Source organism: Hyperoodon ampullatus (genome assembly GCF_949752795.1).
Source record: "Hyperoodon ampullatus genome assembly, chromosome: 6".
Lineage (NCBI taxonomy): Eukaryota > Metazoa > Chordata > Mammalia > Artiodactyla > Ziphiidae > Hyperoodon > Hyperoodon ampullatus.
In genome coordinates, this window is record NC_136919.1 from 126,504,678 (window position 1) to 126,532,521 (window position 27,844).

At 47.2% G+C, this 27,844-nt stretch overlaps 1 protein-coding gene across 1 annotated transcript in view; it reads right to left on the reverse strand.

Annotated features, from left to right (window-relative positions):
• The window catches only part of PALLD (palladin, cytoskeletal associated protein), a gene marked incomplete at both ends in the record, with an annotated part of 383,889 nt that overhangs the window by 227,488 nt on the left and 128,557 nt on the right, over positions 1 to 27,844 (reverse strand). Inside the window, 2 exons of the mRNA XM_079706944.1 lie at positions 692 to 758; positions 10,872 to 11,050. Coding sequence (XP_079563070.1) covers positions 692 to 758; positions 10,872 to 11,050 — 246 coding nt within the window. The remainder of the gene's footprint in view (positions 1 to 691; positions 759 to 10,871; positions 11,051 to 27,844) is intronic.

Below are 27,844 nucleotides of genomic sequence, written 5' to 3' on the forward strand. Positions count from 1 at the left end.
CACCAAGACCCTGTCAGCCACACAGCAAAATTCACAACTGCTTGGATTCCCAAATGCAGAATAAAGTCCTTTAAATCTGAGGGCCCAACCCAGACGCCAGCTCTCTGGTAGTGGATCCTGGACATTGGTATTCATCATGACTCCTCAGCTCTTCTGCGGCAAACGGCGGGCAGGACGAACGTGGTGGCAGTCTTTGCTCCCAGGGAGGATGGGAACAATTTTACTTTATTTTTGAAAAATAATTAAGATACTAACATTGTATGTCTTCGTAGGAAAAACTAAATTTTGAGATTTTCATTGCAAGATCTAACTAGAAATAGACTTTATCCAAATGGAAACCCATTTCTGGCCTAGTTAGATATGTTCTAGTATGTATGGATAACTTGGCTGACATTTACGTTTTAGTAATGATTTAAGTAATTTTCTCTCAACACAAGTGTTCCTTTCATACATTTATAACCTGTTAGTTGTCACTGAAACTAACATGGTGGATGGTTAGACTCTGGCACATCGATGATGATATGCTGATTTCAAAGTTCAAATTCCTAAGTTAAAAACTGTGCTCCAGGTTCAAGCATTTGGTCCTTGATCGACATCAGCTGACCTCTTCAGAGCACAACACAAGTGGCATCACACAGCACAATTCTGTTGACAGTCTTTGCTTATAATTGATGGAATTGTAGGTACTTACTGTGGCATGGCTCCAGGTTTTGATTTGAACGCTGAACTTTCACTGTCAGAATCCGTTGAACTGGCACCTGAGTGGAAAAAAAAAAAAGATGTAAGTAGTATCTATAATTGCTTCCGAAGGTAATGCTCTTCACTCAGACAATAATGTACAAAGTCTTATTTTGAAATAGAGAATGGTTCAGACCATTTTTACTCACTGTTTTTTCAGATAATTATTTAAAAAAAGAACTACCAAGAAAAGCTTTCTTCAAAGCAGTATGGGTTTAGTGTCAGATTTATTATCAGTTTCATTTTTGTCCCTTTGGCCATCATAACCACAGTTTTAAATGGCTTATCAACTATGAAATAAATGTATGTGTGTCTGTGTGTAAAACATCCATAGTTTTAAACTTCAGCTCTTTCCCAGAAGATTACATGGTGTGGATTATCAATACCTTCATTTCTCATTAATTAGGAGATGCTTTCTGACTCTGATATGGCTTCATTCTTGAATAGGAGGGTTTCTAAATTTGGATCACTCCTTCCCAAATTCATCTGCTTCGTTATTGTGTTTAAATTATGGGTCACCTTGTTGGATTTTTAGGCCAAAATGCAAACTGTCCTTACATTTTAATGCTCATGTATTTTGTGACAAGAGATTTTAGGTAACACTTAAAATAACTGTGATGGTTCAAAGTACATTCTTTTTTTTAAATTTATTTTTGGCTGCGTTGGGTCTTCATTGCTGCACGCAGGCTTTCTCTAGTTGTAGCAAGCAGGGGCTACTCTTCGTTGTGGTGTGTGGGCTTCTCATCGCAGTAGCTTCTCTTGTTGCGGAGCACGGGCTCTAGGTGTGCGGGCTCAGTAGTTGTGGCTCACAGGCTTAGTTGCTCCATGGCATGTGGGATCTTCCTGGACCAGGGCTGAAACCCATGTCCCCTGCATTGGCAGGCGGATTCTTAACCACTGCACCACCAGGGAAGCCCCAGAAGTACATACTTGATACTTCTTTTATGAGACATACTTAACTCAAGTTATTTAAATTATCTATTTAAAATATTTTAATGTAAAATAATACACGCTTATAGAAAAGCAACCAAGTAGCACAGAATTGTGTGATATAATAGTGAAGACCAGTAGGTCCCTTCCCTGGTACCATTCTGCACACGCTAACAGTCTGGCCTATATTTTTCAGATAAATTGAATGTATTAACAAACATACAGTGGCCTCCCCTCTTATGGAAGGGAGATAACGTTCCAAGACCCCAAAACCATGGATAGCACCAAATCCTGTTAGTACTATTTTTCCTAAATATACACACCTAAGATAAAGTTTAATTTGTAACTTAGGCACAGTAAGAGTTTAACAACAATTACTAATGATAAAATAGAACAAATATAACAATATAATCATGATTATAAAAATGATAATAAAGTTATATGAATGTGGTCTCTCTCTCAAAATATCTTATTATACAAATTTGATGTCTTTTCTATCTTAACTAAGCACTTATGCACTGTGGCTGTAACTTTTAGGGTTTGAGGCACGACAGCAAAACTAACATGGATTTCTTTTTCCTTCTTCACAACCTGTCGGACAAAAGATTTGTTCTTACAGTATATCTTAGCAGCCTCAGCATGCTTTTTTTTTTTTCTTTTCTTTCCTTATTAACTTTCACCTTTCACTTGAAGCACTGCACGGCTTCTCTGGCATGTCCAAACTGCCAGTATCACTCCTCTGGTGCTTTGGGGCCATTTTCAGTATCAGTAAAATCAGGGTCAGTGAACACGAGCGCTGGGACAGTCAGCATGGCAACCTAGGTGACTAACAGGCAGCACACGCCGAACAGAGGGATGACTCACATCCTGGCAGTCAAAGCTGAGGCAAGTAATTTCATCACACTGCTCAGATGGCAAAATTGAAAACTGATCATTTATTTCTGGAATTTTCCATAAAATATTTTTGGATCACAGTTGACTGTGGTAACTGAAACTACAGAAAGTGAAACCTTGGATGAGGGGGGATGGCTGTATATTTGAGAATGTATTTGTACAAATGGAATCACACTACATGTGCTTTCTTTTTGTTTTTTAACATCTTTATTGGAGTATAATTGCTTTACATTGTTATGTTAGTTGCTGCTGTATACTTGTGCTCTTTGTAGTTGGTTCTATTTGCCTGTTGATGCATTGAGAATGTACACGTTTACCTAATTCTCTTGCAAGAGTGCCTTGTGCGCCCTCCCGTGACTGTTCTCTACCATGGCTTTCCTGCTATTACTGATGGTAAAAGCCCTGCTTAGGTGACTGCAGGGTGCCTGTGGTCCTTCCTATTTATTTCTACAGCAATCCCCAGTCCTGGACCATCACGGCACACAGACCACCCTGTCCTCCCAGCTCCCTCTCTCAAATTTGTCTTCATCTATGTCAGGTTAATTTTCCTGTAACACACCTTTCCTGTTTAAAACAAAATAATAAACTTAGATGACCTGTGAGTTCTGCTCAGTAAATTAAGTCTGCTATTTCCACTAGTCTCGTGCACACCCAGCTGTGTAACGAGGATGCTGGAGTGAAGTGCACACCCCTCCCTGCCCTTGGGGAGCTTCCATTCTATGTGGACACAGACGCAGACAAATAAACACATGACGTGGTGGTTAGTGAAATGGGACGGCATAAAGCTGGGGGTCTGGGGAGGGATGGGAATGCAGGGTGCAAGGGAGCCTCTGCCAAGAGGGGCTCCGGATAAAGACCAGAGGAGCGGAGAGCTCCCCCTCCTGGCCTCTCCCCACGCCTGAACCTTTAATTACATCGTCCGCTCTTGTGGGAAGCGCCTACAGGGTCCCTCCTTGATTTCTGTCCTTTCCGACCGGCCCAGACATGTTCTGTGCTGCCTCTTTGGAGCTGCTCAGCCACTCAGGACATCACACCTCTGAGGACTGGACTGAGGTGTGGCCAGGAAGGGCGCACCCATTCTGAGTAGTGCCATGTGCCTGGCCATCGGCTGGCTCGGCGTTCGGTCATTACGATGATGAGCCTCCCTAAAAGGGGAAGCTTCGTCCAACTACAGACCAGAGACCCGAGGAACCAGGGAGGGGAAGGGGCCGCGTGAGGCCACGGGACTGCACGGCAGTGGCCCAGGGTCTGAACTGGAGGCCCCGGCTCCCCCAGACCACGCGTCCCAGCCCCCAGCCGCCGTCTCCGGTGCTCAGGGCAGGCCTGTGACTCTGCTGGGATGAGTGACGGGGGGTGAGCTAGGGGACGAGCGAGCAGCTGCGGGTTTGGGGGGGTGGGGGAAGGCCAGGGACACAGGGTGGGTTTGCACACCGGCCAGCGCGGCTGGACTTGGTGTCTGGGCACGAGCGTGGTCGAGGGGCAAACTACCTGTGCAGGAGGAGCAGGGAACCGAGCAAGACAAACAGCAAAGCAGCCAAACCAGGTGACAGACAAGGAGGAACGCCGGCACCCCCGCAGGCTGGGGTCAGCAGGTGACGGCGGCCCGAGGGCGGGCAGCCCCCCAGACCCCGGAGAGCCCTCGGGAGCAGGCAGGCCCCAGGGACGGCACCAGAGACACTCAGCGGCCAGAAGCCGGGGAGAGGAGTAGCTATCCTTCATCCGATTCCCAACGTTTAGATCATCGGAAAAATCCCCTCTGATGATTAAAAAGCCATTATTGCTTTCACTCTTTTTTTGTGGCTTTTTCCTCACTGACTTGCCGGAAAACAAGGACCAGAGAGGTTCACGGCCACTGGATAAGGATGCGTTTGCTGTTTTTTGCACACCTGACCGAGCCGGCTAGGATCTCAATGTCACCTCCCAGCTGGCGTGGGGACAGAGGTGCTCTGCAGGCCCCTTTCCCCCAGGGCGATCCCCTGCCTCCCCTTCTGCCCCCACCCCTCGGTCCCCAGCTCTGCACCTACTGGGCAGGGGAGAACACCCCTGGCTCAGGGGGACATTCATCCGTGTCTGTTTCTCAAATCCCATCTGAAAGGGGCAGGGCCCCACCCCCTGCCCGTCTGCTCATCGACTGCTCACCTGCCTACAGGTCACCTGTGTCTACGCTGTTCTCCACACAGTGAGGAATCAATGCTGGTGGTCCCTGAGCTGCTCTAGTGATGGAGAGCAGGCAGGAAAGCCACAACCATGAGCCTCCCATCTTGCCTTTAAAAGGCGCTCCCTCACCATTTAAAAAACTTACCCCGTATAATACTTCCTTGTAGGAAAAGACCCAGAAAATGCACAACAGCAAAAATTAAAGAAAAAAAGCATTCGGAATACCACCACCCAGACACGTTGGATCGTATCCTGCTGAAGTTTACCCCTGTGCACATATACAATACATATAATATTATGATGTAATACTGTTCAATTTCTGTTTTTTCCCCACTCAATACATTGCAAAATGCTTTTCCACGTTAATAAACGTGCTTTATAGTTTTCTAATGGCTGCTTCAAATACATTTGTGGCGATTTACCAGAATTTGTTTCATTCTACTATCAACAGATATATTTATTTCCATTTTAAACATCTCCCCAGAAAGGGGTGTAAATACAGATACAGTCGGCCCCCCATATCCACAGGTTCTGCATCTGTGGATTCAACCGACCGCAGGTCAAAAAATATGTATACATATAATTCCAGAAAGTTCCCCAAAGCAAACTTGCCTTTGCTGCCCACCAGTAACTATTTACATAGCATTACATTAGGTATTATAAGTAATGTAGAGATGATTTAGAGTTTATGTAGGCTATATGCTAATACTCTACCATTTTATATAAGGGACTTGAGCATCCTTGGATTTTGGTTTCCCGGGGGGTCCTGAAACCAGTCCTCTTGCGGATACTGAGGGATGACCGTATGTCAAAATGCCCATTTCCCCCATGTTCATGGAAACACCATGTTTTAATTATTTTTATTTTTGTCAGTCTAATATCTTCCTTAGTAATATAGAAAAAGCTGTATTTCTGAGTGGAAGCAAACTGAATACAGCTTCAACTTCAGAAAACAGGAAGTCTTCCTAAAAGCAGGTATTAACCATTAAAAAGAACTATCTATTTATCCTCCTTTATTTATATTTACATTTTAAGTCCCTGAGTGACTTTAGTGAATCCAGCCATGGAGTTAAGTTAGTTCACTGTTTGGTCCACGTTTGCTTTTCAAAATTCAGGCGTAAATACACTGTGCTCCCCGCTCCCACTACTCATTTTCCCCCTCTCCTTTCTCAGTTGCTATAATTACCAGAAACAATCATTTGCTGTCTCAGATAAGAGTAACTGAAGCAATGCCAATGATTTAAAAATGTATAAATGATGAATGACTATCAAAGCATTAAAATGAGTTTTAAAGAACTGCAATGACAGGCATAGATGTTTGTTGACGGATTAAATTAAATTAAAAAAATATATACCAAAGAGTATGTAGAATATAATATACACATTTAGATAAAAGATTGAACAATAAAAATTTTAAGAGTGGCAGACACAGGGTGGTGGGATTACACATGACTTTTATAGCTTTATTTCCATGTTTTAGATTTTTTAAAATGAAAATGTGCTATTTCTGTAACAGCAACAATAGCTCACACTGTGTGTCAGTCCCCCTCTAGGGGATTAACTCACTCATTTCTTACGAGAACATCAATTTCTCCAGGCAGAGATGGAGAAACTGAAGCAAAGGGCCATCCAATCGCTGTTCTGGGTCTCGGAGCTGGGAGCTGGGCTGGCCAGAAAATACCAGGAAAGATATTTAAAAATGAATACTGTGGAGAATGGGCAAAGCTGAGCTTAGACTCCGTCAGCTTCTCACAGCAAGCCTTCCGGATCCAGCAGAAGGAACCTTTCGCTCAGAGAGGTTTTGTCCTGCTGCAGCCACAGGGACCGCTCCTTGTATAACATTTCCACATACTTTGAAATGTCACTTAAAAGGGGCACACGTCTTATCTGATTGTGACAAGCTTGGAGAACCTACAAATAAACGCCGCACGGGGTCTGCCGGCGTGCGCCGCGCTCACGACTCCCCTCCTCCCCCACCCAGCTCAACTCCCCGACCGCGGGGTCAGGGTTGGGTGTACCCCAGCTTCCTCATCGCACACTTGGGGGCCCCCCGCCTGCCCCCTTCGGGGCTCCCCGCGCTGTGAAGACCTGTGCCGTCCACGACAGGGTCAGGAGGGGCGGCAAGGACGCACCCACGGGACAGCCACGCTTAGTTCTCGTGTCTGTGCTCGCCGGTCCCATTTCTGCCCCGCAACTGCTGAGAGCGGCTCTCCGCCACCTGCACACTGTGGGCGGAGGCCGTCTCCTTCTCTTCTTCCAGGAACTGGCTCCCTGGCATCTCACACTCCCCCCCACCACACCCCTGCAGGATCTGCGTTTTCTCACCTGGACTGTTTTCATCAGCATGGAAATATACTCTAGAAATTCTGCTACAAAAACCCACAGGCACACAGGCTCACAGAGCATCCTGACCCGGTGCTCCGGTCCGGGTACCGGCCCATGGCTCTGCGGGTGCTTAGGCAGAACCGCCCTGGCGCCCACCCACGCGTTCCCGGGCGTCCCTCCGGGTCCCGCAACGCGCGGCGTTGGTCCCTCCAGGCTCTCCGAGCCCCTCTTACCAACGTGCCCCACAGCATCCACACCTGCCCTTCCTTGTCCTCAGCGCTGGCCCCCGGCAGCGGGGGGCCCGAGCTCGCCAGCCCTCCGCCCTCAAACACCGACCCGCTCCCCCAGCCTCCCCGCCCCAGGGCCCTCGTCTCACGCTCCGACGCCGGCACCGCCTCCCGGGGCATCTTCGCGTGGGGAGGGTCGCCCAGGCTCAGACGCGGTCCCGCCCAGTCCCGTGTCTTCAGTTACCATCTACATCCTGAAGCTCCAAGTGCACGTCCTTGCCCTGGGCGCTCGCTGCACCCGCGTGGCCACCTGCCCACACCTGTGGCCACTCGGCCGTCCAAACGCGGGTGTGCAAACGATCACCTACGTCCCTCTGTGCCCCAGCCCACTCCTCGCCCCCCCCCCACAGACGACCAACGGTGGAGCCAAAATCCACGGGGTCTGCTCGTTCCCGCGGCCCCTCAGCCCACACGTAAGCCGCCACGTGGCTTTGCAGTCGGCCTGCCTCTGCCGCGTCTCCACGGCGCGCTCCTGCAGCCCCGCCATCTGCGTCCGGTCCTGCCCGGCACGCTGCTCACTGGGCTGCCGATGACAAGCCAACCTTCAGTTTGAAAATGGAAATCAGATCATCTGACTTTTCAGTTTAAACGCTCCACAAGTGGCGATTTTCGGTAGAACAAAGGCCGGCCGGCTAACAGCGACCACAAGGCGGCACGACCCGCGTGAGCTGCCTGCTGCCCCGCTGCCCCCCTCCGCGCCCCTGGGCACACCCACCCCTCCCGCCAAGCCTCGCCCCTACTTCTGTCTGCAGCGCTTGCCCCATCAGCCTCCCCGTCGCGTCCTCTCAGAGCCCAGACTGAGGGCGGATGCCACCTCCTCAGGGAGGCCCTCCTCTCCCTACCCTCAGCCACCTTCCTTCTCTTCCCAGCACCTGCTGGCTGGGGCTGCGGTTGTTTATGAGGGGGGCCCGTCCCTCCTCTCCTGGAGTGTCCGCGCAGCAAGGACCGAGGCCTGCCTGTCCTGCCAAGTGTCCCCACCCAGTGCCTGGCCCACCGCCTGCCTTCCAGGGGCCCTTCAGTGAACACGTGACCAACGACCAAAAGCTCAGTGATGTCCTGAGATGTTCCAGGCACACATCCCAGGCCTGTTACTGGATGCAGGTGGCGACCCTGCTGCCCCAAGATCCAAGGTTCATCTGCATTTTCCCCTGTGGCTATTCAGACTTAAGGGGTCGCACTGACTGGGTTTAGTCCTTGAGGCCCAGGGGAGCGTGAGTGTGTGTGTGTGAGGTCTGGGGCCCTACAAGTCTCCCTGAGCTGCCGTCTCCTCGGCCACAGAATGGGGTGATTTTTGTAAGGATTAAATGAGATAATCCAGGTGAAAATGAAGACCAGGGCTCGGTTCCTAGTTAACACTAGGAGATAAAAGTTAGTCCCTGGTTTTGGGGTCTTTTTTTTTAAAAAAGTATTTTATTTATTTTTGGCTGCACTGGGTCTTTGTTGCTGCGCACGGGCTTTCTCTAGTTGCGGAGAGTGGGGGCTACATTTGGTTGCGGTGCCGGGCTTCTCATTGCAGTGACTTCTCTTATTGCGGAGCACAGGCTCTAGACGCATGGGCTTCAGGAGTTGTGGCACGTGGGCTGAGCAGTTGTGGCTCTCAGGCTCTAGAGTGCAGGCTCAGTAGTTGTGGCTCACGGGCTCTAGAGCCCAGCCTCAGTAGTTGTGGCATGCGGGCTCAGAAGTTGTGGCTCTCAGGCTCTAGAGCACAGGCTCAGTAGTTGTGGTGCACGGGCTTAGTTGCTCTGCGGCATGTGGGATCTTCCCGGACCAGGGCTAGAACTTGTGTCCCCTGCACTGGCAGGCGGATTCTTAACCACTGCGCCACCAGGGAAGCCCCTTAGTTACTGTTCTTAAACTGAAATTTCCTCGATATCATTCTAAAAGTTGCTGCACAAGGCAGTGAAATTTAGACAGTTCCTAACTAGTATGTTGTTAAACTTTTAGGGATGGTTTCCTTGAGGTTTTAAAATCTATAGAAAACGTCCTACCCTCTGGTACCCACCTCCACCCCCATACTGCACGCTGACATAGCAATAGCAATGTGGTTTAGGGACAACAGAGATACTCCTAGGTCTCATTTAGTGCTGCAGTAAGAAAACATAAACACGTCTTCCTTTCGGTCATAATAGGAGCCTGAGAATTTATGTGAAATTCTCTCCCATTTCATGTAATTGTTCTTAGGGATAAAAATACACCAAAATCAGGCTTTACAAAAGTTATCGCCCATATTTCATGGGGACGATGAGCCAGTTTCCTAACGCACTTTCCAGGAGGCTTAGGAGGCTGATGCTCAAGGGCTCTTTATCCCGGCTCTGCCCAGACACCCCCTCTCTCCTCAGCACAAAGATCTGCAGCCAGACCCACAGCTGGTGGGCCGTCGAAGCCAGTGCAGGGTCCTCAGGTGCAAAAAGGGACACTGGGAACACCCGCCACCTCTGTGGAGCCCTGGGCGTGGACCACACATGGCATGTAGAACTGGGGGTGCTTTTCCCATGTTAAGTAGCTCATGCAGAGACCCCAAAGGCAGGAGAGGACTGCACTGCAGGGGCTTCTACGTGGCAGAGCTCAATGTAATGAAATAAAGTTAAAGACCATGGCGTGCGTGTAACAGTTACTTCTAAAACTAAGTTGTTGTTTTTTTTTGCCAGTTCTTACAAGGGCTATAAATAACGGTTCACATCTTGCTTTCTTCTACTTTAAAAAACAAAGAAACTTAGTGCTATTAAAGAGTAAAAAAATTTAGTAAAAAGATGAAGATGAAGGTAGTGGAGACCTCGAGGATTTCAATTTTCTCTCTGTGTTCCAATTACTATTTTTAAATGCAAGCAATTACAAGGCTACTCACCAATTTATGGCTTTAGGGACATAGAACACTGGTGTTTAAGCCACTTCCAGCTTAAGTGATTGATACTGATAAAAATGCAACAGTGATGTAAACTATATACTTTGATAGCAAGTTTTCTAATTCCCTATAGGCTGAGTCTCGTCAAAATGAATTGTTAGAACAACAGAGATATTCTACTCTCTGCCCACCCCTCTTTAATGCAACATTGATTCTGGAAATTTTTTCACCTAGTGATTGCAAGTTCATGATACACGTAGCAGAAATAGCAGCATCCTAACAAAAAAGGAAAAGTTCTAGAATTTAATAAAAATGAGAACATTTTAAAATATTCAACCGCTTGATACCCCTGTGAATGATCTCCTAAGTCTTTTAGAGTTTAACTTTGGTTGATAGGTCTAGTATTTCTAGTATTTTAATAGGTCCACATTCTTTGTCCACCAGAGAAACCAGAAATAAGTTGGACACTTAGTATTCTAAATAAATTCACGTAGCTGAAATGTTTTAAATGAAAAGGAACAAATGTTGACATCAAACATTGTCGACGTAGATGTACATCCAGTGTCGGAGCCACTCGATTTATCTGTCCTGGAGGACAAATGAGGTTTGACTCACAACGCTGGAAAATCACGTTCACAAGAAGCAATGGGCCCCTGCCCACTCGGCACCCCATGCCTCCACCCCACGTCCCTGGGTACCTTCAATGAACACCTCGGCGGATGTGGTGTCAGAGCCACCGGGGTTCGCGGCCAGGCAGGTATAGCGCCCTGTGTCGTCCTCAAAGGCCTCGGCTATGACCAGCGTGTGCAGGTCGCCCCCGTCCCAGCGGATCTGGATGTCGGGACTGTCGTGCAGCTCGAGCCCCTCACAGAACCATCTGCTGGCCAAACGGAAGTCGCAGGACAGGAGGGAGAGAAAGGAAAAGGGGACGTTTAAAATAATAAAGCAGAAGTGAAAGGCGAGATGCTGTGTAACGAGATGCCTGTCTGATAAAAAAAAAAAAAGGCTTGTGTCCGTGTTACTGACCTTACTAAATGCTATTACATTTGAGACCATGAAATGCATGGCTAGACAATTCCCATGGGTTTTCTTTGTAAAGCACCTTGTACATTTCATCAACCTGGAAATAAGGGACATCATCACACTGGGAAAGACCATTTCAGTTACAAAATGAAAGGAACACAAGTTCCCAGTGTCTTAGAAAAATGTTTTGTCACCAGTGCCTCTCACGTCTATTACGATTTTATCTATTGCTCGTATGTAAAGAAAAATATGAAAGTAATATAAACATTGTGCTCAAAATACTTAATGTACAGTATCAAGGGAGACACTGTCATGTTACAGACCCTGGGCAGCAACGTTCCTGTTGACCTGGTCAGCTGGGCTTAACGCCTTCCACATTTCTGATATTTAGAGAACCTTCCAGCAGCGTGCCCGGCCCCCATGACGCGGGCAGGGGCAGCAGTGCTCTGTGATTCGTTCTTGCTGGTCTCACCCCTTCCCATCGACCAGGCCCTTGGTGTGGGAGGTGGCAGGTGGCCAGACTGTTTCTGTGCGGGTTCCCCCTCACACCCTTTCCTTTATTCCCTGAGCACCTCAAACTCTCAACAGGAGTTTTACAAAAAAACACGAAGCTGCCCTAACCCTCCTCCCCACAAATGTGATTTAGTTTTAAAGAAATACGAAGGAACGTGCCACTGACAACTAAAAGGACTGAAGTCTCCGGGACAGAATTGTCCATTCAGCTCTTAATCAGCGCTGAGACATTTTCCCTGAGGCTGATTCTCTATAAAATTCTTTGGACTCGGCATCCTTTTTATGTCAGTGAAAACTAACCTTTTCTGCATTTAGATAGCATAATATAGGCTTCTGTCTATATTTAGTCTGAAAGTTAAGTTAGTAAAACAAGCCAGTTTGCTAATACTTAGCATACTAACTCCAGAAACTATATTAAAAAAAAGAGTACGGGGTATTTGGAAAAGAACAGACATGACTTCGGGAATTAAAAACCATATAAAAAACCCAGCCAACTGAGCCTCTATGCAATGCAAGGTATGTTGCTTTTGAGGCAGCTGAGAAGGGCGGTATTTCATGATTCTGAGGAGTCTGTGATTTCCTTTGTTTCCGTAAAGTCTTGGAGAGCATTCTGGCCGAGAAGCATTTTCTAGTCCCTTCTTCTCTGCTCTTTCCACAATCACAGTCCAGATCCTCACCCTGCCCCCACCCACCCCCCCCACCCGGAGAACTGTCTATGGCTTCAGTGTTACTTGACCTGAAGTCTTTTGATTGATCTCTTCATCCCTGGCAGCTATGGGTTCTTTAGCCTGTGGCAGGTGAAAGCACTCGACACTCTTCCCTACATGAATCATTCCCTAAACTTTAGATCTTTATTGTCGGCTTTCCTATAATTTGGCCCAGGTTTTCTTTTCTATCATGTTCCCATACGAATCCTGTTGCTGTCAAATATCTGCATGGATTTCTCGTTTCCTGTGCAGCCCGCATGCGTGACCTGCTTCCTCTCTGCTCCCTGCAGTTCTCCCCCCACGCTCTGTGCTCATCCCACCCTGGAGCCGATCTCCTCACAAGCAAGCGAAAGGTGCCCTTCAACAGATTCAGTCCTACTGAGCACATGCGTGCTGGGCATCTTCCACGTGGATGGCACCACGTCAGGTACTAGAGGCCACGGGAAGAGTCGAGCCCGGTGGACTCTGGAACCAGCCAGAGTCTAGGGGTCTGTATGTTACCGAGGGTGAGTTACCCTGCCATAAAAAGATAAGAACCAACTGTCAGAGGGAAAATGAAGCATGAAAAAACGCAATTAAGGTTTAAAAGAGAGATTAATTGCCTTGGTTAGATAAGCTCCTTGGGACACCCCTGCCGGCCACCCCAGGGCTGTGACACCCTGACCTCGGGCAGCGCACACAGCCTGCAGGCCACCGCCTGCCTTCCTGAGGCCCGTGAGCCAAGAACTGGTTTCCATGTTTTTAAAGGTTAGGAAAAAAATCAGAAGAAGAGTATTTTGTGACACATGGAAATTATATAAAGGTCAGATTTCATAGTCTATAAATAAAGTCTTGGGGGATCACAACCGTGCCCTTGAACTAACACAGTGTCTGTGGCCATCTTTGTGCTGCAGCGACAGCTGGGTTGTTGGGACAGACTGCACGGCCCACAAATCCTGCAACAGTTATTATCTGGATTTTACAGGAAAAGTGTGGTCCTTGGACCAGTGGCATCAGCACCATTTAGGAGCTTGTTAGAAATGCAGAATCTCTGGAGGTCTCGCAGAAAACTAAAAATACAACTACCATATGAGCCAGCAATCCCACTCCTGGGCATATACCCTGAAAAAACCATAATTCAAAAAGACACATGCACCCCAATGTTCATTGCAGCGCTATTTACAATAGCCAGGCCATGGAAACAACCGAAATGTCCATTGACGGATGAATGGATAAAGAAGATGTGGCACATATATACAATGGAATATTACTCAGCCATAAAAAAGAATGAAATAATACCATGTGCAGTAACATTGAAGGACCTGGAGATGATCACAGTAACTGAAGTAAGTCAGACAGAAAAAGACAAATATCCTATGATATCACTTTTATGTAGAATCTAAAATATGACACAAATGAACTTATCTATGAAACAGAAACAGACTCACAGACATAGAGAACAGACTGGTGGCTTCCAAGGGGGAGGGGGTAGTGGAGGGATGGATTGGGAGTTTGGGGTCAGCAGATATAAGCTTTTATATAGAGAATGGATAAACAACAAGGTCCTACTGTAAAGCACAGGGAACTATATTCAGTATCCTGTGATAAACCATAATGGAAGAGAATACTTTAAAAAAGAATATATATATATATATATATGTATATCTGAATCACTTTGCTGTACAGCAGAAATTAACACAACATTGTAAATCAACTGTACTTCAATTAAAAAATGAAAAATTTAAAAAATAAAAGAGACGCAGAATCTCGACCATCATCCCAAGCCCACTGAGTCGGTTCAGACCCCAGTGATTCACATTCACGTGAAGGGGAAGGAGTTCCGGTCTGTCACGCGTGGACCAGGCCAGCCTGCAGCACGGGGCCTGCATCATCACTTCTGGAGCAGAGAAACCGTAATGTATGTGTTCTGTATCTGCAAAAATATGTTCTGTTTGTTTCTCTCTCCTCTACACACAAAAAACTGTAGCCTTATTCACTTGACAATTGATACTATGTCACTTCCTAGCCTCCGTGGTGTTTCTTTATATCATTATTTGAGGCCTAATGCATTTAGGCCTTACTTCCTCATCCTGGAAATGGACTCTCATTCATTGATCCAGAGTGTACTGCACCTAGTTGGTGCTTTAAAAATACTTACTACCTGCCACTTGTTACTTTAGAATATGCTGCCCAAGAAAAAAACAAATGGTGAAGGCTCTGTGGCCTAACAGATTTGGAAGATGCTACCTATTATATACATGTATATGTATATATCGCTCCTTCATGTAATTAAGATTTTCTTATTAAAGGCCCTGAGAAGTCCTGCAGAAAACTAATTAGTTTCACGTTGTTTAATCTAGCATTCATTCATCTTACGTGGCCATGCGACTCTCATTTTGCATCTCCTAACATCCCGTGTGTATGTTGCACGATGCTTTTCTGGCACATTCATCCCACAGAGCCTGCAGTTTTTAAAAAATGAATTAAAACCAATTATGATCTGGGACTTCCCTGGTGGTCCAGTGGTTAGGACTCGGCGCTTTCACTGCCATGCCCCAGGTTCGACCCCTGGTCGGGGACCTAAGATCCCGCAAGCCGCATGGTACAGACAAAAAAAAAAAGACCGATTATAATCTGAGCAAAATGATGATAAGTGTAAGGACATGATCTGCAAGCACAATACAGTACGTGATCTACACTGAACACTGGCAGAAAGGGTCAGGTCCAAACGCACTCCGGCCACAGCCTAACACACCCACCTGGTCTTGGGGACGGTGCCTCGTGACACCAACACGGCACGTGGTGACGTGGGTGGTGCCTACAAACCCCAGGGGTGACCCGGCTTTGGCTGTTTAAACACTCATGCTTTTTGTCCTCCAGTTCCACGGATGACATTTTTAAAGCATCTTAGGTTGTAGCACGTAGAAGAAATAGCGCAGACGAAAGACTACATTTGTCTAAATCAGGCAGCAAAAGCCTAAGACTTAACGTGAGCCATTCTGTGGCTTCGACACTGTCAGGGAAAGTCAGAGGGTTACGGGCCCAGGACCTGCCACGGGGCCAGTTCTACACCGTGGGGATGGGAGCTGTCAGGGTGTGGCCTGGGGGAGGGGAGAGGCTACAGATATCGAGATGGGGGCCTCCCTGGGGCACCAGGCAGTGCCCATGGCTCCAGCCACTGTTCAGATAAACGTGTTCACGCCTGGAGCCGCAGTGGCCTCGCAGGGATGTTCGGCAGAGACTGTAGGAAAGTCGTTCGCCTTCCCGGTCCAGGCTCTTCATCTGAGGACAGGAGACCTCGCTATAAAGCTTCATAATTCTGGGGTTCTTGGTGAAATGAAAAGGTTGTATATTTAGTGAATGCATGAAAAACATTTCACGAAATGATGTAGGAAATTATTTGATGAAAGGTGTAAGTCATGAACGGCTTTGCTTCTTTGAAGGGTCCGAGGATATCGCGGTGTTTCTGAGGCTATGCACCCAGGTCGGGTCCCTGAACATATGGGTGGATTCAGCGCCTTGTCATGACCCCCACTGAGTCCTTCACCTCCTACGGAATGACCTCTGCCCCTGCCTTTCTCTCCCACGAGGACAAAGGCTTCGGCGGGGCCCGGCCTCATGGCCGTGCTCACGCAGCTCCCCAGGGCTGTAGCTCCGGCCCCGCGTCTGCACACGGCACCCACTTGGCACGTCTTTAACCGTCTGTGTTTCTGACGCTTTGACGTGCTGTCCTGGCTGACCCTGGAGACATGGCCCCTCCCAGGGCTGCCGGTTCCTAGAGACGGTAAGTGACACCTTCAGGCTCCTTGCCAGTGAGGCTCACCAACCCAGAGCCCATCCCCCACCCCCCGCAGGCGCTCCCACTCGGGCCACTGTCCACCTGCTCTAATGCCCAGAGCCAGGCGGTGACAACCAGGACAGCCCCGAGTCCAGAGCCGACGGCCCCATTCAGAGCAGCCCCGGGGCCTCCCCCTGCCCCACCCACCAACCCTTCCTGCAGGGACACAGTGAAGGCCCCCCTCCTCTTCCGCTCTGCCCCCTGACCCACCCTGGGGACCCCCTGTCCTCCCCCGCCCCACGGCGCAGGGCGCTCCCTGCTCTGGGGCCTGTGAGTAATACAAGCGCTTCCGAGGCACCTCCTGCTGACCTGTCGGCCTCACCACACCTGAACGATGACAACACCCGCTCTTTCATACACTGAACTCATCAGAGAAGGATAAGCTTACAAATGAAGGCAGGCTGGGACAGATAAATCGTTTAAAGAACACCTATGGTCGTTTTTGTCCTCAGGGGTGAGGATCTGGACTCAACTGCCTCTAAAGTAACGTGCCTTGCATTCTGTAGATGCTCAGCTGGCTGGGTTTGTTTTTTTTTTTAATGTTTTTTTAATTCCCTAAGTCGTATCTGGTCATTTCTGCCTGAAGATGTCCACAGAGCGAAGCTGATCTGCTCCCACCTCCTCAAACTGAAGCGCAGTTACAAGGCACAGCATGAAACTCAAAATCATCAACTCCACCACGCCTACATCAGAGGAGGAAACCAGTCTTCTCCACTCTTCTGTAGCCGATCACAGACACATCACCTTCTTATCTGACCTAAGAAATCCTGAAGGTTTGAAGTCTGGACACCACGAGGTAGCGGATGAGCTAAAGTCACTTTATTTCATTACATTTCTTAACGTTTCCATCAGCTTCTTGGCAAAGAACTCAAAACACTTAGTATTCTTTAAAGAAGAGGTAAAAGGGCTGTTGATTCCGTTTTGACCTGCAATTTATCCTCCAGTAAATTCTTACTGCTAGCGCCGCTTAAGACAAGCTACAACGTAAACACACAAAATCAACGCAGCCCAGGTGTGGGGGAGGCACTCCGCCACCCGCCATCCCGAGGCAGACGTCATTAACAGATCAGAATGTCTTCAGCTAGTGGAACCGAGGGCCTCGGAGTGGCAGGCTACACAGCAACCGACGCACAAGTCTGTAATGGAACACACTGCCATCCTCACCTTGGTCTCCTAGAAAACACATTTCACTTCCCTCCAGATCCTGAAAGCTGCTTCTATTTATTACAAGGTGAGAGTGGAAAGAGACCTCGGTTGAGATGCAGTTGTATGGAGACATGTCCTGTGCTAAGACAGAACCTACTCGGGTAGAATTCCGCTGAAGGGCACCTGGACATTTTTTCATCCCATTTCTAATACCTGGAAGCCATTTATTTAGTGGACAGGACACTGGACAGCATATTAGAAAATCAAATCCAGTTATCTATATACCCATTCTATACCTCTGATAAATTTCAGCTTCCTGTCATACTTCTCATGTTACTATAAAACGGTAAAAACGTATAATACAATGTCACAGTTAGGATGAGGAGGTGATACCATGTTTGGGAACAGTGATAGTTCTTAAGGGCTTATTTGATTCAAATGAAGGGAAAGAAAATGAATACTTATTAAATGCCTATTATACGCTATGTGCTTTGCAAATATGGCCTCGTTTTACCTTCCAACAACCCTGTGAAGTAGCTGTCATTGTACTGAAGATACAGGCAGCTCCCATTTATCTACAGAACATGGAGGATTAAATCCAGACAATCTGCACATTTCCTTTTCCTCAATACTTGTAATTTCACCTTTCATGGAGCTTTTTGCTATGGATAGAAACAAGCTGTAACAAAGTTTCCTGGTTCTTCCTCTAATCTCTGTGGAGCCACTAAGCTGCTATGTAATTGCCACTCGACAGCAGCTGAGAAGCAAACCTTGCCCATTGGTGTGCCTGGTAAATCGCCAGTGAAAAGAATTAAGAGATGCTCGCGTCACAGCAAGCCAGTTGAGACCGGTTGTCAGATTTTGAGGCCACTAAATGGGGTATGAAAATAACCCTGCATTACTTAGAAATAAAATGTAAACGGGTTAGGAGATGCAGTCTCATTCATTCATCCATTCACTCATCAAGCAATCATTTATTCATCCATCAAGGGGCTTACTGCACTTAAATTCCAACCCAGGGACTGACCAGGGTACAGATGGCAGATAAACCGGGTTTTTCATCTCATGAGACTAGTAGTAGGGAAAACAGAGAAGAAATTCCAATTATAGACATCAGCTCATCTAATGAAATTAGGTTTTCGTACCACATGGAAGCAGGTGCTGCTTCAAAAATCTTTAAAGATTGGTTATAGCCTCCAGCTTACAGATTCAGCTTGCTATGGATAGAATACTTAGGTTGAAATCAATTTATTAGAGACAGAATAGTGTTGATGGACTTCGTGAGTCTTGAATTTTTCCTTTTTATTCATAAAGGATTATAACACGTAGAAAAAAAAAGGACTGTAGTATTTAAAGCTCTATAAGATGGCATATTTCTTTATATCATTCTGTGCTGGATTTTGAAATCAACAACGTTTTAATATACATATACATGTATATTTCTTTTTGTTGCCTGTCTTTTTTCCCTCAGGATATTTTTTCAAACGTTCCAGCCTAAAAATGAGACAGTGCCAGAAATTCAAGATTCCTATTATGGCACCAGCAGGATGTGGTAGGATTGAAATTCAAGAAGGTGTTTTACACAGAACAGTTTCCTATTTAATTGTTCACTTTCTACATTTCAAGGTGAGGTTAAATGTAATGGCTGACTTGGTCTGAGTCCGATGTTGGAGGAGAATGCCTGCATCTGACTGCAGTCCTGGGAACTCTTCCGTTGGGGTGGAGAGGGGTCAGGAGAATAAGTAAAATCAGGGGCATCGCAGCTGCTTCTGAGCAAGCGGCTGTCTTTGGAGACCACCAGAGGTTTCCATTTTGGACAGCGTAAGACAATTTTAGAGTTTACAACGTGGCTTTCCTTGTTTCCTGCCCTTCTGACCCCTGGCACCTGGCAGGCTGGCTAAGAACTGCATACTGGAGCTCGGATATACGTCTGGGCAAGCTCAGAACACTCTGGTGTTCCAAGACAGGGGAAGAGTGCTGGTTTTTATGACAATAAATTCAACTGCTAAATGAGAGGAACTAACAAATCCACTGGCAAAGTGGAGTTTATACTTCCCAGCATGGGAGATGGATAGTTTATGTTAAAAAACCACATACAGCACCCCTCGGCTTCCAAGCTGACTGGTAATATCTATTCTAGTACTATCACTTAAAAGGAAATATATATTTCAGGACTCACAGTTTCTTTTGGTATCCTTATTTTTCTGTACCACAACGATGTGTCATGGAAATTTTCTGCACCCTGTATTTTAAACATGTGGCTTTTAAAACGAACAAATCTGACTTATAAAACTTACAAAGCTTCATCAGTGGAGCGTGGCTAACATTCTCCAACGTTGCTCAGGAAAACGGTAAATCTCCGAAGTCAGTTAACTGAAACAAGGAGGCCTTATGAAATGAAAGCCTTTAAAAACCGTTGAGTTTTCATTCTCTCTTACAAGGCAGTTCCCTTACACTCATGGGGAAACCGAGTTACATTCAAAGTTTTCTGCTTTGCTTCTCCACTGATTCGTACTTCTCAGAAGAAGTCTTCTTCAAAGTGTGTCAGTGGTGATCGCACAAAGGCAGATCCAGCCCACAGCGGCCCCTTCTCCAAAGCGCAAGCAGCCACATGGCTTCACGCAAGCGTGTGCTTGGAGAAAAGGAAGAAACCGGCTTCTTTCATGCTAATGTAACGGAAATAAAGGGTAGAGAAAACACCAGGGACAGGAGTGGTTCAGCAATGGTTCCGTTCTCCAGGTGCCCCTTCTCCCAAAGGAAAGGCAGCTCTGCCCTGAGCTGGAGAATCACCAACATGAAACTGGCAACCTCTGCCCAACGTGAACCCCGCTCATGCCTACGCTCACAGGCAGGCCGTCTGCCAGTATCCCACTTCACGCATCCTCAATTAAGCACCAATTAATTTTTATGGAGCAGTTTTTGTCTTGTCACCAAAGATTTCTTAATTCTTTACATGTGTTCCCATGAACCACAAGACACACCATGTTTATTCTGTCGAGTGGATTTATAGGCAGACCAAAGTGAAGTTATTCCTTGGCTAAATCTACTATGGCTATAATTTCATGACCGCTTAGCTTGAGGGCCAACAGCTAAATCTGTGTGGACAACAGATGTACTTTAACCTTATGGTCCAAAAGAGACCAATAAATAGATTGATGTTTTGAAATTCAAAGCCCAGGAAATGACAAAATAGATTGTGAACTGAAACCAGACTCACGTCTAACAATTCAAATCTCTAATCATCACTTTATCTCCCAAGACAGGAAGATAAAAGATGCGGGGTGGCAGCGGGGGATCCAGTAGCCCAGATAAAATGAAACTTCAAAAATAATTTGAGCTTCCCTGGTGGCCCGGTGGTTGAGTGTCCGCCTGCCGATGCAGGGGACACGGGTTCGTGCCCCGGTCCGGGAAGATCCCACATGCCGCGGAGCGGCTGTGCCCGTGAGCCGTGGCCGCTGAGCCTGCGCATCCGGCGCCTGTGCTCCGCAATGGGAGAGGCCACAACAGTGAGAGGCCCGTGTACCGCAAAAAAAAATAATAATAATAATTTGACCTTGTTTTGTTCTGACCATGAGAGGTCGCCTCATGTCTGGACACTGTGAACAGGCAAATATTTCATCACTGTCCCTAACACACAACCGTAAAAATAGGCAAGTGGAATTTACACCAAGTCCGTGTGCTGCCAGAAGCTGTTAAAACCTCAGGCTGCTTCTAATCGCTTCCACACTGAGAGGGCAGTTAGTGGATTAGGGCTGGGAGTCTGCAGTCCGGTTCTGGTTCCGCCTGGTCCATAGACCATCCCAGCTGAACAAGACCCAGTCCTTCCATCTTTGGGGCTGAGCCTCCTTGTTTGTGAGGAATGAACTAGACCCGCGTTTCCTCCAATGTGTCCCTAGAAAGTAGTTCTGCAGCCAGTGGGCAGATACCGTTGAAAAAGGCTTCTGCGGCCTATAGGTTTATGGAACACCAGGAGAACAAAGTTAAACATCTGTTTTTACTATATAACTTGTTAGCACTGTGTGCCAATCTGCACTGAATTTCCAAGACAGAAAGATGGCAGGCATCACCCTCAATCCTACTGGACCACAGAACACAGGCCTCGAGGATGAGGTTGAAGATTTAGTGGGATGTGGACACACACTGGGTTGAATCATCACTCAGATCCCATCTGACCCTAGGACAGTGACATCTGATACCTGCCTACCCTTTACGACTGCCTCTTCCAGTGCCCATGATGGCATGAGTGAGATGCCTCTTTTTCCACCAGCCCCAGAATGGGTTGAGTCCCTCTCTGGGCAGCCACTCCCAGTTGGCTAGACTTGGCCCTTGAATCGAGACATATTTGCCATGCTTGATTTAACAGGCTGTGTTTAAACATCATTTTCTTAGGAGTCGATGTGACATGCTGATTGCTATAACCTCCCAACTATCCCTGACTATTAACTCTAAGAATTTTCTTTCCCCTTTTTTTCTGACAAGCTGCCATTTTGCCATGGCACATGAAGTTACTGGGTTTTCCCTGCCTTTGGAAAATGCTCAAGGTGACCATACAATATAATGTCCAAGTCAGGGCATTTCTGAGTGAAATGACAGGAGCACACAGGGACTGTGGCCGGCAAAGCAGTGTAGACTTCACTGCCAGAACAACGTGAAAGTGTGACTTTGGCTTTAGTGGCTATTTTGACTCTGTAAATGGGATTCATTCCCACGAGTGGACAAAAGCAAGTGTCACGGAACACGAGGGGAGAAAGGTCCCCAAGTCTCCTGTAGCTCATTCACAAATTCCCAGGTTAAAAAGTAGGTTCATCCTCACCGATCATCCATGGAAGCACAAAACTCAGTCAGCTTGACCTGACAAGTCGCTTCAAAGCTACCTGCGTGATGAAAACATGCTGGATGTTTCCAAACCTTCCAAGCCTGGGAGCCTGGAGGAGACGGCTTCACCAGACAGCAGAGGTGCAAGTTCAGCTACTTTGTTGCTGCAGGTACAGCGTGTAATCATTAGCTATTGTTGTAGCTCCAGCTGCACTCCAAAGGGGATAAAGTGGGAGGTGGTTTAATAGAAACACAGTCTTCTGTGCTTCTGGAACTTGTCCATTCCATACAATGATTGCCTCGAAATTAGGAAATCCCAAAGGGACTAAAACGAAGGCAGGGACGGGGCAGCGGCCACAGATGGTGGAAACACACACAGAACAGTTCTGCTCCGACTCCTGCAAAGCCCCCGAGTTAACTGCGTCTGACAAACCACGACACTGAAGACGGCTTTCCCCCTGGCAGACGAACACCCCTCCTCAAAGCAAAGGTCCGGGAGACCTCACCTCCCACTCTTCCCAGCGTGTGAGGTGGCCCCCGGTTTCCAGCCTGGATGGTGCTGAGGGGCAGAAGATGCAGGGGCACCCCTTTCTGGAAAAGCTGCACCTTTCAGGGCTGAAAGGGCTTCCTTCTCTGTCTCCCGTCTCATCCCCAGGGAGCTGCAGCCGCACGGGGAATGACAGGCAGCCCCGGGCAGGCGGCTCCTGGGCGAGGCTGGGGGCTCAGGGCCTCCCGTACCTCGAACCTCCCGAGCCTCCGGGAGGCTGACGTGGGCACTTGACGTGGGCGCTGAGGAACCACAGACACTTGGAAAGCAGAGCGCGTGTGTGTGAAGTTCACGTGCATGCCGGCCCGCTCAGGGGCCCTGTGCACACACGGGGCTCCAGGGTAAGTTTTTCCCAGGGGACACCCAGCAAAGCCACCCCATCCCAACGCTGTCCCTTGAGCCCACTCTGTGTGCCTTCCAGCCGCGCGTGCAGACGCCAGCTTTCCAAGGAGACATTCGATCACAGAGGGGTCAGGGGTGGAAAAAAGCTCACTGCTGGCAGGGGGTCTGCTCCGTCAGCAGCAACTAGACACAGAGTGCCTTCCACGTGCAGTACACACAGCCACACACACACAACCACACACACACAGAACCACATACAGCCACAACCACACACACACAACCATACACCCACAACCACACACACATACAACTATACACACTCACACACACACAACCACACACATACTCAACCACACACACACCACACATACACACACAGAACCACACACACACACAACCACATACAGCCACAACCACACACACATACAACTATACACACACTCACACACATAACCACACACATACTCAACCACACACACCACAAACACACACACAACCATACACAACCACACACAACCACACATAAACCACACATACAAACACACAACCATACACACACAAACACATACAGCCACAACCACACACACAACCACATACAGCCACAAGCACACACACATACAACTATACACACACACTCACACACACACAACCACACACATACTCAACCACACACACACCACACATACAAACACAACCACACACACACAACCACATACAGCCACAACCACACACAACCATACACACACACAAACACATACAGCCACACACACAAACTATACACACACACACACACAACCATACACACACACAATCACACACACAAGGCCACAACCCCACACTCACACAGCCCTGGATTCAAGGTCTGACTCACACCTGGAATCAAGCTCCAGGAAGAGCCTCACACACCCTGGAGATGCTGTTTGCAGTTACCTTTCTGACTACAGCCACACAGGTGGTCCGCAGCAGCAGCTGTCCCCTTCCTCCCAACAACCTGGAGCGAATACAGACTTTTGTGTGCGCAGAAAAATGAGCCGTTTTCCGGGACAGCCACCGGCCCTGCTCAGAGCCTGGAGGACCTGCACCAGGGCGGGAGGGGCCGCGGATGTCAGCGGGCAGGCCGACCGCACCTCGTTTTATTTGGTTGTTTGAACAACGAACAAAGTGGCAGGTTCCACTGCAGTGGGCTTTTCTGAGCAAATTACCTACAGCAGGTATTTCATCCCAACAGGCTACATTTCTAAAAAGTGTTCAAATTAATGTTACAATCGGATGCAGACTTAAACCCTTTTCTTTGAAAAATGTATAGACTTCCATGATGAGAAAGCTCTCCTTTCTGACCCCCACCTGCATTCCATTATTTAGAGCTTATATTCTGCACACCCCGAAGCTACTGTGATCACACAACACACAGCTTGTGAACTTCAGAGGTACTTGAAGACTTGGCGGCATAAGACAAAACAAGACAAAAAACTCTGAAACCCTCGTGTGGCGGGACACGGGGCAAGCCTTGAGCAGACGGTGTTTACTAGTTACAGAAAACGTAACAGTCCCTCTGCCTACACAGCAAAGAAAAATACGTGCTTTTTGCATTTTAAAAATGTCACTACTGATAAGGCCTCCATGTGTGTGCTGTGCAGGAAAAGAACAATATACTCGAAATTTGTCTTGTGGAGGATTCTAATTCCCAGAGCCCAGTATGTGTCTGGGGATGTCCAGAGCATATGACCTCTGCCCTCGGCCGCCCCTCTCTGGGGCTCCTAAGAATCGCTTGGGAAGAGGAAGAGTGACCAGTAGCTCACTCTGTCCTTCCAAGTCTGTGTACCTTGTGGGAAAGCCTTTCCTCACTACCTATCATTCTGGCAATTCATCGGCGTTAGGGAGATAGGAGTTTACTCTGCTCTGCACAAAGGTGCAGGGTCCGAGCTACACGTGAACGCTGTTTCACACTCATGCCTTTTCTCAATTCCTTTGCTAAGAATTAGCAGTCTCCCTCTGATCTTAATGTTTCGTGGGTCCAGTTCTTCCAGGTTATATGAATCTAGACTTAAAAACACTTGCCCGTGTACTAGGTCGGATCAATTTTGAAGGATCTAAAAAAAAGTTCCCTGAGGTTTCTTATGGCTAAAATGATTCCCTACACCCAGAGCTGAAACAGATAGAAATGAGCTACTGAGTTCCTTGTCACGAGATCTACTGAAGGTGGAGGAACAGGTGGCAGGTCCTGTAGAGAGGATCCAAGAACTGGATGGATAATTCGTTGGGAGACTAGGACGCCTCGGGCTCTAGCCTTTCTCTTAGCAAACGACAGCAGCTGATGAATTAAAGTGGGACAAAAGATCTAAGCCTGCTGCACTGAATACTGAACTAATAAGAACCTGCTTTATAAAAAAATAAATAAAATTCAAAAAAAAAAAAGAAAGGCACAATCCTCTTAACTGTGATGCATTGATGAGATTAGCCTAATTGAATCAAGATAATGAACTTTCTGGGGGCTTTTTAATTAGGATGGTTTATTAGGGGTGTATTAACTGTTAAATGGAACTTATACTCAGCACACCGAATGCTACAATGTTTCCTCGTTTCTAAACAGTTTGTATCACACAATATCTTTTAACAAACGATTTCACACTTTGTACAAAAACCTGGGTCAATTAGAGTATTTCCTCTAAAAGAAAGGCTTTCGAAATTTAGTCATATTCCTTATTCATTTGATGTGTACTAAAGTTTCCATTTTCTTTTGCTGAGGTCCATGTTTTAGCTTTGTTTCATAGACTTTAAACATGTTTGTTAGGAAATCACATGCTCAAATTCAAATCCAACAAGGTGTCATTTAATTTTTCAAAAGTGCAGTTGAGAGCTCTGAAGAGACATAAAATGTTTGTCATTTAATTAAAGAACAATTTTCATGAAATTTATTTTGCAAATGTACTTTGATGGTTTTCTGAATATCCTACACTTCCCCCCACCCCCATTTTTTATGTCATTCTTATTTTTCCAACACTCTTCTTGGAGAAGAACCACACCACCCAAAAGGAAAGAAAAATCCTGACTTCTGCTTGCTATTCGACCACCAGCAGAGGTGTCTGTATTCTCTGCAGAAGTGTGAGTGAGTGTGTGTGTGCGTGCGCGTGTGTTCACAAGCCCCGTCCCCCCCTCAGCATTGCAACCCCCCAGCCTTCTAGCTTCTGTGCAGAGGTTCCCACCTGCCTCTGCCCTGTCATGTGTTGTCCATTCTCAGTGCTGAGGGAAAACAACAAAACTAAAGGAAAGCCAGTCCTTTAGGGCATTGGGTAGAATCACTCATCTTTAAATTTTCACTTTTTTTTTTTTTTTGCGGTACACGGGCCTCTCACTGCTGTGGCCTCTCCCGTTGCGGAGCACAGGCTCCGGACGCACAGGCTCAGCGGCCATGGCTCACGGGCCCAGCCACTCCGCGGCATGTGGGATCCTCCTGGACCGGGGCACGAACCCGTGTCCCCTACATCGGCAGGCGGACTCTCAACCACTGCGCCACCAGGGAAGCCCTAAATTTTCACTTTTGTTCAACAGTAACTCTTCTGAATACAAGGCAAAACGTGTGCTTGTGCTCAACATGCGTAGCAGGCAGACACTCATCATCACGACCTCTCACTTTTTGAACCAACCCCCCTGCCACTGAGGAGCAGAAATTCCTCCCTCTCCCCACCCTCTTCTGCCTGTAAAGCATCATTATGATTTCTAAGTGACTAAGAACTAAAGTATTTAATAGGTCTCAAATTCTGGTAGGATTAGAAAGAGGTTTTTGGCCAGTGACTAAGGAGTTAAACTTAGACATTTAAAGAAAATGTTAAATCTGTTGCCAGGTCGATTGCTGCAAAGTTAAAAGAATGAGTTTGCCCAACACTCTGGAGCCTAATAACGTAATTGTAACTAATACGCTGAGAGGATGGAACGTCTCTCACACAGCTTCGCACGTGATTTATTGACCACCACCCCCCGCCCCCACACAGTAATTCTTCAGCGGCTTGTAAGACCAGAATTCACAGATTTCTTCCTAACTTCAGGGAAAACTGACCTCACTCTTGAACTCTACGCCTTCTCGCATCAATCTCTGAATCGTCATTAGCCAGGTTAAACCACGATCCCGAGAAGGCCTCGCCCGCACTTCCCGGGGGGCAGAATCCGGGTTTCCAAAGTTGGGACTGAATCACTTCATCTTTGGAAAGCTGTTTGTAAGTACATTTATATATTTAGCAAATAACATCATCAGAATGCACACACTTCACGTGAAAGAGGACAGACAGGGATAGTCAGGAAGTGCTGTTATATGATGCGTGTAGGGTGTGCAGGATTCTTGGGGGCAGCTGGAGGAGGCCAGGGGCAGGAGTTTCCCACTTGGGAGCTGTTTGAGCATCTAAAAGGAAGTGATAAAAATATAAGGTAACACTCTTATGCATTGAAAATGATTGTAACTAATATGGGACTAGGAATTGGTGTAACCTTTTAAGAAGAGAATTTGGCAACACACGCATTTAGATACCCAGGCATCTGACCCAGTGGTTTCATTTCTGGAAAGGTAGGTTCACACGAGGACACAGGACACATGAAACATATATGCACACAGATGTGTGTTTTAGCATTTTTTAAATATTAGGAAAACACTCATCTTCCCTCAAATGTCCTTGAGAGAGGAAATGGCCGTTCGATTTTGGCATCCCACACAATGCAGACTTTAAAAATCCTGTTAGGGGCTTCCCTGGTGGCGCAGTGGTTGAGAGTCCG